This window comes from Erythranthe guttata, chromosome 9 (genome assembly GCF_056151865.1).
Source record: "Erythranthe guttata isolate IM_541 chromosome 9, IM_541, whole genome shotgun sequence".
Classification (NCBI taxonomy): domain Eukaryota; kingdom Viridiplantae; phylum Streptophyta; class Magnoliopsida; order Lamiales; family Phrymaceae; genus Erythranthe; species Erythranthe guttata.
Window position 1 is genome coordinate 15,165,819 of NC_142541.1, and position 13,072 is coordinate 15,178,890.

A 13,072-nucleotide genomic window follows, 5' to 3' on the forward strand; every position below is an offset into this window, starting at 1 on the left:
ATTTAATACAAATAGAATAAATATGGAACTTTTATTTGATAGATGCTTTCAATTTGTAATAAACACCTTACACATCCTGTGTGTACAAACACAATTTTTTTTTGTATCTAATGAGGTGATCCATAATAATATAACCCAAAAAAGTTATGTTCGGAGACTGTAATCAATCAACCACACGACGTTCGACGCGTAATTATTTGTAACATAGTAGCTATTATGTATCTATGATTCACAAACACAATACTTCCAAGAAAAGAAAAAAAAAATGGCATCAAATAATATTAAATGGTACAACTAAGCCGCAACTTAACTAATAACCGAAACTCGGAAAAGTCTACAGTATATTGATTGTGTGCTCCCACGACAAAAATTTGTCTGTGCTTGTCACCACACCAGCAGAAAAAGACGCACCGGTTCCCTTCATCACCTCGTTCAAGCAACACATCTAACCATAGCTGAAGAAAAATGCAAGAAAAATATCTCATAAATATGGGAAAAGAAAAACATTGCTGTAAAGAATTTGCAGCGAACGAGCCTTTTCTTACCAAATACAAATGGCACAGGATTAATCAAACTCATGCCACATGGACAAGAAACCTATTGTTTACGTTTAACACGAACTTTTTCACAATGCAGTTAGAAGGTCAATCAAAAATAGGTAAGATAATCACTTGCCGAACCAAGCTTTTCTTGCTTATAAAATCATGAGAAAACGTGATCTTGTTTATCACAGGGTCTTTTATAAGTGGAAGCAAATTATTCGATCCGACTACATACTAATGCACTGAAAAAGTGTACAGAATGTCCACACTCCGTAGCAATTGCGAATCAAGACGGGGGGGGGGGGGGGGGGGGGGGGGCAAAAAAAAACTTTTAGCACCAACGGTCGTGAGAAATGACAAGTTCCAGATTTGGTAGTAAAACGACGAGACCAATTAATGAACTTCAATGCTGTAGGATAATAATCAATATCGGCACAAACTTCTATTTAAAACCATCAATTCTTACCATGAGGACGAATAGTTAGACAGCTGGAACCGTTGGTCTTGAGTTGACTCAGCCACGTGGTGTAAGCACTGCCATATCAGAAAGAGGGGGAGGGGAAATGAAGCTCCATCAGTATTTTTTTGAAAGTTGAAACGAATTGTCAGTAAATGGTGATGCATTATGACCAGACAATAATATGAAGATGCTAAAAACAAGAGTAATTCAATAATATTTGAACTTGATAAGGTCATACTTTAAATTTTTACTTCGTCTCCAAACATGTCATGAAAACTTTTACGATGAAATTTGAGTATTATAAATCAGAAAAATGATTTTATCCCAACAAAATTGCGTGCCAACCTTGTCTTAAAATTAATGATTTCTCACGTAAATGACTATTAGCTGAATCCTAAAAAAATCTAGTGGATATTAGGTGAAAAGATGCAATGAAAACATAGATGAACAAATGGACCTCAATAAAGAAAACTGTATCCTGACTACAAAAACCGCAAGTCGACAAGCAAACTAAAAGAAAATCAATTTAATCACCAGCAACAAAACTAGGATTTTCACACTCGGCCCAACCAATAGCTTTTAGGATGACGATTTTCCTTCATTATTCGTACCCCACTGTTCCTCAGCCTCGTTGCCATTAACAAGTACGGCACCATCAGTAGAGTCAGCATCCACCACAACAGCCTCTTCTTGACTCTCATCATGCTCCTCTACTTGTGTGTCATCAGCTCCCTCTTCCACCTCTTCTCCATTTGGCTCTGCATCCTAAATAAAGTTGCGGAAAAAAAAACGTACTTAGAACCATTAAAAGAAATTGCATAAAATTTAAGTTTAGATCTGGAACGTTATTTCTTGGGATACAGTTTCATCGAGAAGGATCCTCTTTCTATTTCTTATGTCGAAATATTTTACTCGGTAGATAAAATTAAAAATCCAACAAATGGAAATAAATTCAATTCTACCTCGTAGTCCAAGCCTCCATTTTCCAAGGGTTCTTCTTCATCTTCCATTTGCATGTTTCTAAATGCTTCTACAAGGCTTGCGGTTGATCGATCAGCATGTTGTGCATATTCAGCTGCCGGAGGATAGTTACCCCTACAGCGCCAGTGGAAAACAAGTTATTCTTGACTCCCCAACAATTGAAGAAAAAAAAGTCAAAATAAATGACATAATCGCCTTGAATTGAGTTTCCATTTTTAACATATTCATCAAAATGGCGATAGGACTAATTTTACCAACAATGGAATTTGACATCGTGCATATTTTTATACAATAAGTGCTGATAATAAGAGCTGCAAGAAATTAAAGTTGAAATACCTTGTCTCAGCAGCTTTAGCTTCGACAGAAAGTGCAACTTGCCACTCGTCAAATAAATTTGGATATTCTTCTGGATCCGCAAGAGATTCTGCCGCTTTTTGATTAATCTGTACATTTTATCAAATCAGATCAGACAACAATAAAATGACTCAACTTCATCTCTCCTCTTTCAGTTTGGATTGAGAGAACATCCATCTTTCGTTCCTAAACAAACCAAATTAGAACGGGCTAAAAAATTGAGTGATAACCTTATTGAGGTCCTTTCTCCAAAGATCAACAATTTCTGACACCTTACTTGGAAGGTAAGACCTAGCCATCAATGCAGCTTCCGGTATTCGATTGCTGCAAAGGAGTTGTGTTTTGTTAAGACTTCATAACTAAATGGTAAATCACCCATATAAAGTAATGAAAGATATTACCTGTCAATCAACAGTTGGAGGCAGTCATCCAATTTACCCAACATAAATAAACAAAGGAATGCAACATTGTTTTTCCCATGCTCTTTCGCAAGAGATGCAAGTTCAGTAATTCCTTCAGCATCGCCTAACGACGAATAGAGTAGCAACAGACCACTAAGGTCATTTGCTTGCTTCAAACACTTCTCTGCCAACTCCAACTGAAATGCAAAAAACAAGCATAACTACTCAAAACTGAATATCGGATATGGATAAAGATATCCATGTATCTATTCAAAATTGCTGAGAGAGAGAGAGATGATAAATAAAATCATTTCGTCAGTGAAAATTTTCGCAATTTATTTGACATATTCAGCAAAGTTGTTTTCTAGAAAAGGGGAGATCTCTGGGCGTTTTTGTAAGACAACTATATCACCATTTGAACGCCAATTACAATTTTTGAAGTTAGTTTATGCACTTTCAGCTCAGAGCATAATGATCAAGATAATACCATTCCAGTAGACATAGCTAATTCACCCAGTTGCTTCCATTTAGATTCACTTTGTGCGGCTGTGGCGATTTCCTGTAGAGAATAACAGAAGGTGCACTTGTAAGAACTGCAAACTTATCCAGAGCAGAAAACTTACACACGGAAGATGAGAGAACATTTTAGTGAACTTCTGAAAACTTAATGGAAGTGCTACAGCTAATTGGTTAATTTAGTCTATATACCCGAACGGCCCAACCCAAAAGTTGACAGTGTTTACCTTTGCAATGTCTAGCTTGCCTAGTTGTATGGCTAACTCAAATCTGTAGTCGGGATCTGTAGCAACTTCAAGTGCATCTTCGATCATCCCTCTTGACTCCAAGAAACGAGCCACGCTGTCCACAAAACCAATTATACCCACACTCAAGTTAAATAACTGGTTATAGGAATTTATGCCTCCGGATCAGATAAGATGAGAAATGCAAAGAGGTGGACAGTGGACCCGCCAATTCAGGAATTTAATTTCCTTCTGATACAGTTTTCCAATTTTCAAAAAGAATTTGCAAGGAACAAGGATTACTCTCACCACGCTAGATACTAAGCAAAGAATGTCCATTAAGTAAGAACTTCGTGATACACGCCAACATTCAGCTGATTCATTAGACACCAAAAAATATAGTTGATTACAGATAAAGGATCCTTGGTATACCAAGAATAAGGACTCTAAGGCTCGTTGGGTTGATCATAAAGCAATCATGTTCTCGTCCATGAAAGAACAGTTCAACAAGAAAAATTAAATCAGAATATGAGATGACAAAATTAGGGTAAATTACACACACCACCCTGAGGTAAGCTTAAATAACTGTAAGGTCCCTGTGGTATCAATAATTACACTCAGCCCCCTGAAACATAGTCAGAAACTCTAATGGGATAATGAATTGGATACGTTATTCCGATAGGGTTCTAACGGGCTATTTGTTTCAGAAAGTGGTGGAGACAACAAAGAGCTATGGGTGATTTAAGAAATATTCGGGAATGTTCGGGGAGCCATGTCACCACATAGCTCTTTGTTGTCTTCACCACTTTCTGAAACCAATAGTCCGTTAGAACCCTATCGGAATAACGTATCCAATTCATTATCCCATTAGAGTTTCTGACAACGTTTCAGGGGGTTAAGTGTAATTATTGATACCACAGGGACCTTACAGTTATTTAAGCTTACCTCAGGGGGGTGTGTGTAATTTACCCACAAAATTATGAAGATAACGGGCTCTTTCAGTAACTTAAAGTAACCCGACGTGTACAAATTGATTAGTTCTGAGCGAAGTTATTATGGATTATCGTGCATAAATGAGCAGTGACAAATAAGTAAATAAACAAGTAGTAAAATAAGTGGTTAAAGATGCTAAAAACCTGTTATGGTGCTCCTTTGGTATTGAAGGTAAGACCTCATTTGCCCTTTCCAGATCCCCACGCATTACAAGAGTTTTGTACTCAATCAAGCTGAGCAGCAAAGTATATCCAATAACACTGCAAAAGAAGATCCATAGACATAAACGAAAGTTGCAAGAACCAAGCAATCTCTTCACTAAAATGAGGAAGGAGAGAGAATCAAATTCACATGCACTTGTTTTATTAATTAAAGAAGGCAAAAAATCTCCACATGTACAATGAAAAAATCATGACCAAAACAGGTGCGGCTGAATAACGTACTTAAATTCTTTGTCGATGAGAAAAACACGACTCTGATTAGCAAGATACCCGAGCAGGTACATGGGCCGGTCTAAATGAAACATAGTTGTCACCTAAAAACCACACAAGAAACATGACTTCCCATAAGTATATATTTCTTTCTCAAATTCTGAAAGTAATACAGCTAGGAAACAGTAAAACATACCTCACCACCAACACAGTAATTAAGCCTCGATGAAGAATTGTTGTAAATGAAACAATCTCCAACCCAAAGTCCAGTCCGTACTCGTTCATTAATTTCATAAAGAAGCTCAAAAGCATCTTCCACGCCTTGTTCATCTACCGATCTTCCACTATCCAGATGAGCAGAAACTACATTGCGCTGCAATATGTAAAGGACAATGCTGTTACAACAAACATCCTTGAAAACAACTTGGGTGCAAATTCACACGATAATCAAGATGGATAGTACGCTTACGTTAAACTTAAGTATGTAGAATGATGCATCACTGGCAATGGCCACCAAATCACCACTATCAGCCCAGTAAAGATTCTGAAATATATTTTGCAAGAAAAGATAAAATGTGGATCATGAGTAGATGGCAACATGTCTAATAAATAATGTTAAGCAGTAACTTTCTTACTTTAACATTGACATCTATTCGCCTTATCAACCTGCATTCAGCCCAATCGTAGAAACAAATAAAATCATTTGAGCACATTGCCAATAAATTGCCTCCGTATATGTGCTCAGCAGAAAATGTGGGACGAATGCTTTTCTTTTCCTGAAAGTGAACACAATTTTAATCGTTATCCTAGTAGACAAAGTACAGAACTCAGTATAGACCTACTAGGTTCCGAGTGATAAATAATGCTACAAATGCACATCATCACTGTATAGTAAGAAATCATGTATGAACAGCTAAACAATTATGACAGGCCTAAGCCATTATTTCAGAGGATGGGGGAATTGTATGGGAAACAACAAAAAATCGACTCTGATATCGAACAAGTTTTGGCCCCAGCATCACAGTGGTGCTAAATGCAGCAGGAAACAAGCTTAAGTAAGAATTTAAAACTTGAAAAGAAGCTAGAAGGAAGAAAAGGAAAAAGTAAGAGGTAAGAAACTAACCAGGAAATTTTTACTGAAGATCTTAATCTTTGATGTACTTTCTCTGACAGCATATTCTCCTTCCGTTGACCAGACAAACTCCAATGCTGAGCCAAATGATCTGTTCCTCCATGCCAAGGCCGTGTATATAATGTACTCACCGTCTCCACACACAACAACAAACCTACCATTAGGGTTGTGCTTTAAGCTCTGCAAAACGAATATATAAACATCACAGTTATTACAATTTCAACATAGAGTAGCAAAAAATCAGTAGAGCTAATTTCAAATATAATCCTTGAAGAAAGCCCCAAGAAGATGATCAAAGAGACATCCCTTTCTTATTCTTCTTCATCCAAAATCTTTCAATTCTCCTCTACCACACATTAATTGAAAATGATAGGAAAACAATCAAATGGAAAAAGGTTGGGGGTAAAAGAAGAAAACTTCATCCTCATCAATGTGATATTCCTCATATTTTCTCAAACTATTAAAAACTTTGCAATTTAGCATATTTGAGTGGTAAACCATGCATACTTTAATTGAAATCTTAAAACTTCAGATGGAGAGCCTAAATATACCCTGAATGTTCTTTCTATGCATAATGTGTTAAAAGCTTGGCTACACAATAAAAATGAGTTATGCACACACAATGTACAACATCAGCAACTTGCTCGGTTAGAATATAAGCACATAAAATGTACAACATCTGTCAATGGTGTTCAATAATCACATAAACATATTGAAGATAAGGATATTTATCAAATTAGAACTTCAAAATGGTTCAGGCACTCCAACAGGCAGGCCGTAAGTTACCCACTACTGCATTGATATGGCTATCTTTGTAAGAAGCCAAAACATTTTACAAAATTCCATGCATGATAATCAGCAATACATCTAACAACTAAGAAAAGAAAGCTCCAAAACTGAAGATCCAAATTATTTTTCAATCAATATAAAGTAAACAACATGAAACATAGATAACATGATGATAACCGAACAGAAAGTGGATGAAACATCAAAATGTTCTTGAAATGAAGTTTACATATGCACGAACTTGCTTGAATTAAAATTACAAGGACGGAAATGGATTCAACAAATGATTCGAGTCGGTTAAGGAAAAATAACCTGAGGGTAAAGATCACAGTTTCCCAATTCCTTAACAGCCAAAGGCAATCTCTCCCCATCAGCAACCTGATGAAAATGTTAAAAGAATTTCAGAGAAGCAATTCACTTTGCAAATTGCAAGAAGTTTATCAAGGACAAGAAAATTAAGTACCTCGTAATCAGCTCCGACACTCTTAATGTTGACTGTCTGAATTTCATTATGCTTAGCCCAAATGATTTTCCCACTGTTGTCCATACTGGCAACAGGTACCTCCCGGCCGAGCTTAACCATGATGGTTCCTTCATCATAACCAATTACAACCCTGTACATTGAATCCATCAAATGAAGGTGCAGTGTCCAAATAAAAAAGGAACATGTAAGGAAATTTATCAAGTGAGATTCCCTAATATACCCACATTTTGATCCCATCAGATAAAAAACTTGAGTAAAGCCAATAAACAGCTACTTTGACACTACGATGGACACTAAAATTCATAATTTACAGACGTTTATTTTGCTCAAAAACAAGTAAAAAATTTACATCACTATTTTCAGCAAGATGTGACTCAAAATTTCCATACACCTTTAATTGAAATTTCTTGCGTTCACCAAATGACAGCTGAAAGCCAATCCTTAAATAAATGCAAGAATCAATCAACCAGCACATGATATCAGATCACTGCAAATAAACTTACCTTCTTGAACCTTTCATGCAACCAACTGCCCAAACTCTTTCAAGACCATAATTCAGCGTATTCTCAAGTCTGCAACATGAAAAAACTTGTTAGAGATCGTATGGATGGACAACAATGGGAATTAAAATCTTATGTAAGATAGATGAAACAATGAAATTAAATATTAGACAGATCTACATAAAAACTGACACAGACACACACAAAAAAAAATATACACATCTGTATAAATAATGGGAGTTCATTTAGTAGGATTCAGAATGGTTTACAGATAATGACCAACTATTAGGTGACGAATGACATTTACGGAATTATGACCATACTGAAGGTTAATTATAAAGGTGACATACAATTTACAGTATGAATTCAGCAAGAACAAGTCTGATTTTGACCAAAAGAAAATATCAGAATACAAATGAAAGGATATTCACATTCGATTAGCCAATTCCCATCAAACGAAGAATCCAAGAAGCAAAAGATTATCGTCAATACCTAAAATTTAGCATGAGAATCGCTGAATGTGAATTTGTAATACTACAAGAAAATTCAATAACATGGTACGTGCAATAATAAATGTTAACTTATATACTTGGTGGGGTAGGAAATGATTTAGGTCAAAGAGTATAGTCCAGAAGTCAGCCATCTACGAGCACAAACTAACCTATAAGTAGTAGCGTGCCAAATGCGGACTGTACCATCCTCAGAACCGGTTATTATAATGGGAAGTTCAGGATGGAAAGAAACCGCAGAAACATTGTGCGTGTGGCCTTCTAGAGTCTGGACACAGCTCTTTGTCTGATAATCCCAAATCTGTTTTACAAATTCTTCAGGTAAGTTTAGGTTTGATCATAGACACTCTAGGCAAAAGAAGTAGAAAGACAAAACATGGGACAACCTTAGCAGTGTGATCATCAGAACCAGTGATTATGTAAGGTTTATCACCACCAGTGAAATAATCTACACAATTGACTCCTTTCAGGTGGGCATCCAAGGTGAAGTTTGGGTCAGGAGAGCCGAGATTCCAAATCTACAAAAAGAAACATCACCGACTTGTAAATATCATGTTAAATTATAACAAATTCTCAAAGTTGAATTATGAACAATTCCACTCAGACCTTAACAGTGCGATCAAGCGATGCACTGGCAAAAGTATTGGTATCTTTAGGATTAAACGTCACTTGCATCACGTAGTGGGAGTGGCCCTCAAATATTTGAGTGCATGCCCATCCCTTTTCCCAATCCCAGAGTTTTATGAGCATGTCATCAGAGGATGACAACACATACGGGAGAGTGGGATGAACTGCCACACACCTAATATAATCTGTATGGGCCTCGAATACTTTGACCTTATCCATCGTATTGTAGTTGTGCACACGAATGAACATGTCATCAGCCCCAGCTACCACCCACTGCTTTCTGGCTATGAACTTCGCGGACCTAACTGCAACATTAAAAATGTACGAATTAGAACTGAGGTGGTCCTCGACAAGATGAAGAAGTGCTAGTAAAGTATGTATTACAAACTTTAGAAATACAAGTAATTCAAATCATGCACCTGGTAGTTCTGTAACTTCAAAAGATTTAACCATTGTCTGCAGCAGCAGAAATCAAGCTTTAGAATGTAATCAGGGTAAAATAAATCAACAGAAGGAAACTCATTCAATTTGAAATAGCTAGAACGAGAGAAGGCATTAAATCTTTGTAAGCATCGCAAAACCCGTTAATTGTTTGCACATTTTTCATCATTATGAAAAGTTATGATACAGATAGTGTTCCACTAATTTTTTTATCCTAACAAAATCTTGCATCTTAAAGTTGCAAACTATTAAATTAAATTATCAAAGTCTATCTTAATGAATCCAGCGGTCACATATGCCTTAGAGTTCGATTTTGTAAATAACTAATCATAACAATTATTACCCCTGCACATCATTTTAGCATAACATCAAACTGTTACTTTGTGTGGTGAAGCGGAAAGACCCATAAGATCACAAGTTATACAAAAAGTGTTCCTCAAATGCATTCGTCGTCGTGAAAGTAATGTGAATACCGAAAAAGAAACATAAGCGAATCTGGAAGTTCAATAGAGCAAGTACCTTCGACAAAACTTCAGATAACTAAGGCATTTCTGATCCACAACATGATAGTAATAACATCAACATCCTTTTTAAGATTTTAAACACAGGAACAACTATGTTCCATTCATCACAACATACAATGAGATTGCAATGATTTGGATAACGGATAACCTCATATCCCTCACATTTCGATGTTACATAAATAAGTTTAAAGGGTTGCACAAACATCCTAAAAATATCCATGTGATCACGAATTCTTATCATATCCATGAAAACGAAAAATAATCATGTCAGCTGCATTTCCATACCTGGGTCTGATAGTTCCAAATGCAAACAGTCCCTGAATACAAACTCGCCAATATCCTGCAGAAGTACCACAGAGTAGCGAATCAATAAAATTACCAAAACTTAAAAAAGATATACATAGATCACATGCAAAAGCCACATTTATTCTCCAATTCATCGGGAAATTAGGAAAACAGACCATCCAAAATATAAATAAACACCCCAACCAAGAAACAGAAGCAGAAAACACCTCAGATGAAATAAACTGAAATACATATCAAATCCCAATACTGTATTTATAACTTGATAATACATGTGAACAAGAACTGTCGGTTATCAAATATTATCAAAATGTCAAACACGCAAGAACAACCTTATAGTCGGGTTTTTTTCTTTTCCTGCAATTGACATCAATTTGACCACGAACCATTTCCGCAATCACGAAAATGCCAAGTGCTACCACTAATGAAGAATTGAAAAGCAAATGCCATATGAATTGACTAAATGTGAAAGATACCATGGCTCTGTTGGATGTAGATCCACAGATTTCACTCTCTCTGATCTTTGTGCAAGTTTCCTCTGCCATTACATTAAAAAAAAAATTTAAAAACGGTCAGCCCTCTAACAATCACTCACTCACACACGCAGACACAAACCCGAATCGGCAAGTTAAATGATTTTGGTACCTTGATTTCTAGTCTGAGCGGCTGCAGCACCACAGCAGAACGACAATTCAACACGAAGAAACAAATCAAATTAAATAAAATTGAGTTAGCAAACAATAACAGCAGCTGCAGATCTCAAAATAACCGGCAACCAATCCAATCAAATCACTGAATTCAAAGCAATCAAAATGCCGAATATTAATCCAATTAGACCTCAAAAAAAACAAGGGATTCAGCCCCAAAATCTAAATAGAACACCAGATCTGAGACGCGTAATCAACATTAGTAGAAACGGATTAAAAACAAAAAGGATTACTACTCACCATTTTTTCACAGTACGTTCGGCAATCAGGCTAACGCCGGAGATCGGAGTATAAGACCGACGAGTGACGAAATCGATGAACACGCACGCACTCGAATGCTGGGATCAAGAGAGAGAAAGTGCGCCTATTAATATGTGAAATTTAGAAAGAGAAAAAAAGAGCAGAGGGTTTGCTAGTGTTAAAAAATTTCAATCCAAGTATGAAGGTAATTTCTTCTATTTCATTTAATTTATTTATTTATTTTTATTTTTTTATATATATTTTTTGTTTGGTTATTTATTATAAAAATAAATGGTGTGTCTAAAATGATGCTTTGGATGGAAGCAAATACCGTGCGATTTTTCTTTTATTATGACATAAGGCAACCAATTGTATCAAAACAAATATTGACCGTTGATTTGAGTTGACCAGTTAAGATGAACGGTTTGGATTCATCTATTGATTTTTGAGAAAAATCACTACATTTTTTTTATAAGTTGTGCTCAAAACTCAGTTCAATAATTATGCTTTTTTCTTTTCTTCACCTTGGACTAAATTTAGATGTAGTTATAGTGTGTACTTTAAAATGTATACAACTAGTTCTTCACCCGTGCGTTGCACGGAGGTCAGTTTCAAAATGAGAAATAATAATATTTAAATGATTATCTCTTTATAACAATGCCAATTCAAATAAAACAAAATGGAAGGACATCAAAGAAAAAATATCTCTTAATTCAGAGTTGTAACATATGAAATTCAAATAAATATTACAAAGAAAAATACGCGAAGGGCGGAAAACACGATATGAATATTAAGTGAAATCATTTAAAACATATGGTATAACTCTATCTCATGGAATGCAATCTACTACACTATGTGAATCTTCTGCAAAATAACTAACTTAACAACAAACACAGTAGCAGAGAACTAACACAATAGATATTCAAATAACCTGCAAATTTATCACTAACAATATTCAATTAGTGATGCACATTACTCAAACAACAACACAATTTATAAATATTGCAAAGAGAAAAGATGTATACGCCACTACCAATAATGATATCAATATTGATGCTAATACTGATACTCTGATACTCTGATACTAATATTGATACTAATATTGATATTAATACTAATACTATTACTACTAATACCAACACTAATACTAATACTTAATGATATTGATATTAATACTCATATTGATACTGTTATTGATAATACTAATACTGATATTGATACTAATAGTGATACTGATACTGATACTGATACTGACATTGATAGTGATACGGATACTGATGTTGATACTGATACTGATGTTGCTAGTCATAGTGATACTCATATTAATATTATTATTAATTCTAATACTAATACTAACACTCATACTAATATCGATACTCATAATCATACTGATACTCATACTAATATTGATATTAATACTGATATTGATACTAGTGTTGATAATAATATTAATATAATACTAATACTAATACCAATACTAATAATACTAATACTAATACTAATACAAATACTAATATTAATACTAATATTGATACTGATACTGATGCTGATACTGATACTGATATTGATACTGATATTGATACTCATACTGATATTGATACTGAAACTGATACCGATACTGATATATATATTGATACCAATACAGATACTTATACTGATACTGGTATTGGTACTGATACCGATACTAATACTGATACGGACACTTATACTGATATTAATACTAATATTAGTACTAATACTAATAGTAATACGGATACTAATACTATTACTAATACTAATATTAATGTTAAAACTAATTTTAATGTTAATGATACACATACTGATACTAATACTGATACTGATACTGATACCGATACTAATATTGATACGGGTACTTATAGTGATATTAATACTAATATTTGTACGAATACTAATACT

At 35.0% G+C, this 13,072-nt stretch overlaps 1 protein-coding gene across 2 annotated transcripts; it reads right to left on the reverse strand.

Annotated features, from left to right (window-relative positions):
* Window positions 1–244: 244 nt before the first annotated feature.
* On the reverse strand, window positions 245–11,474 carry LOC105975745 (coatomer subunit beta'-1-like). 2 transcript variants are annotated; one of them, XR_016033495.1, is made up of 26 exons: window positions 11,156–11,474; window positions 10,854–10,874; window positions 10,685–10,746; window positions 10,191–10,245; window positions 9,360–9,396; window positions 8,920–9,245; window positions 8,700–8,831; window positions 8,466–8,614; window positions 7,808–7,876; window positions 7,284–7,434; window positions 7,133–7,198; window positions 6,026–6,214; window positions 5,538–5,678; window positions 5,372–5,446; window positions 5,099–5,275; window positions 4,915–5,006; window positions 4,615–4,731; window positions 3,482–3,596; window positions 3,226–3,297; window positions 2,739–2,935; window positions 2,568–2,661; window positions 2,320–2,426; window positions 1,965–2,097; window positions 1,537–1,767; window positions 1,009–1,076; window positions 245–455 (listed from the first exon to the last, which is right to left on the reverse strand). XR_016033495.1 is itself a non-coding variant. In XM_013000968.2 (26 exons), exons 1-25 carry the CDS (start codon window positions 11,156–11,158, stop codon window positions 1,057–1,059), a joined length of 2,754 nt encoding a protein of 917 aa, XP_012856422.2. In that variant the 5' UTR covers window positions 11,159–11,414; the 3' UTR covers window positions 245–455; window positions 1,009–1,056. The 2 variants fall into 2 exon arrangements, 1 of the variants encoding a protein (XP_012856422.2); XM_013000968.2 differs by having other exon boundaries at window positions 1,614–1,767; window positions 11,156–11,414.
* Window positions 11,475–13,072: the final 1,598 nt, after the last annotated feature.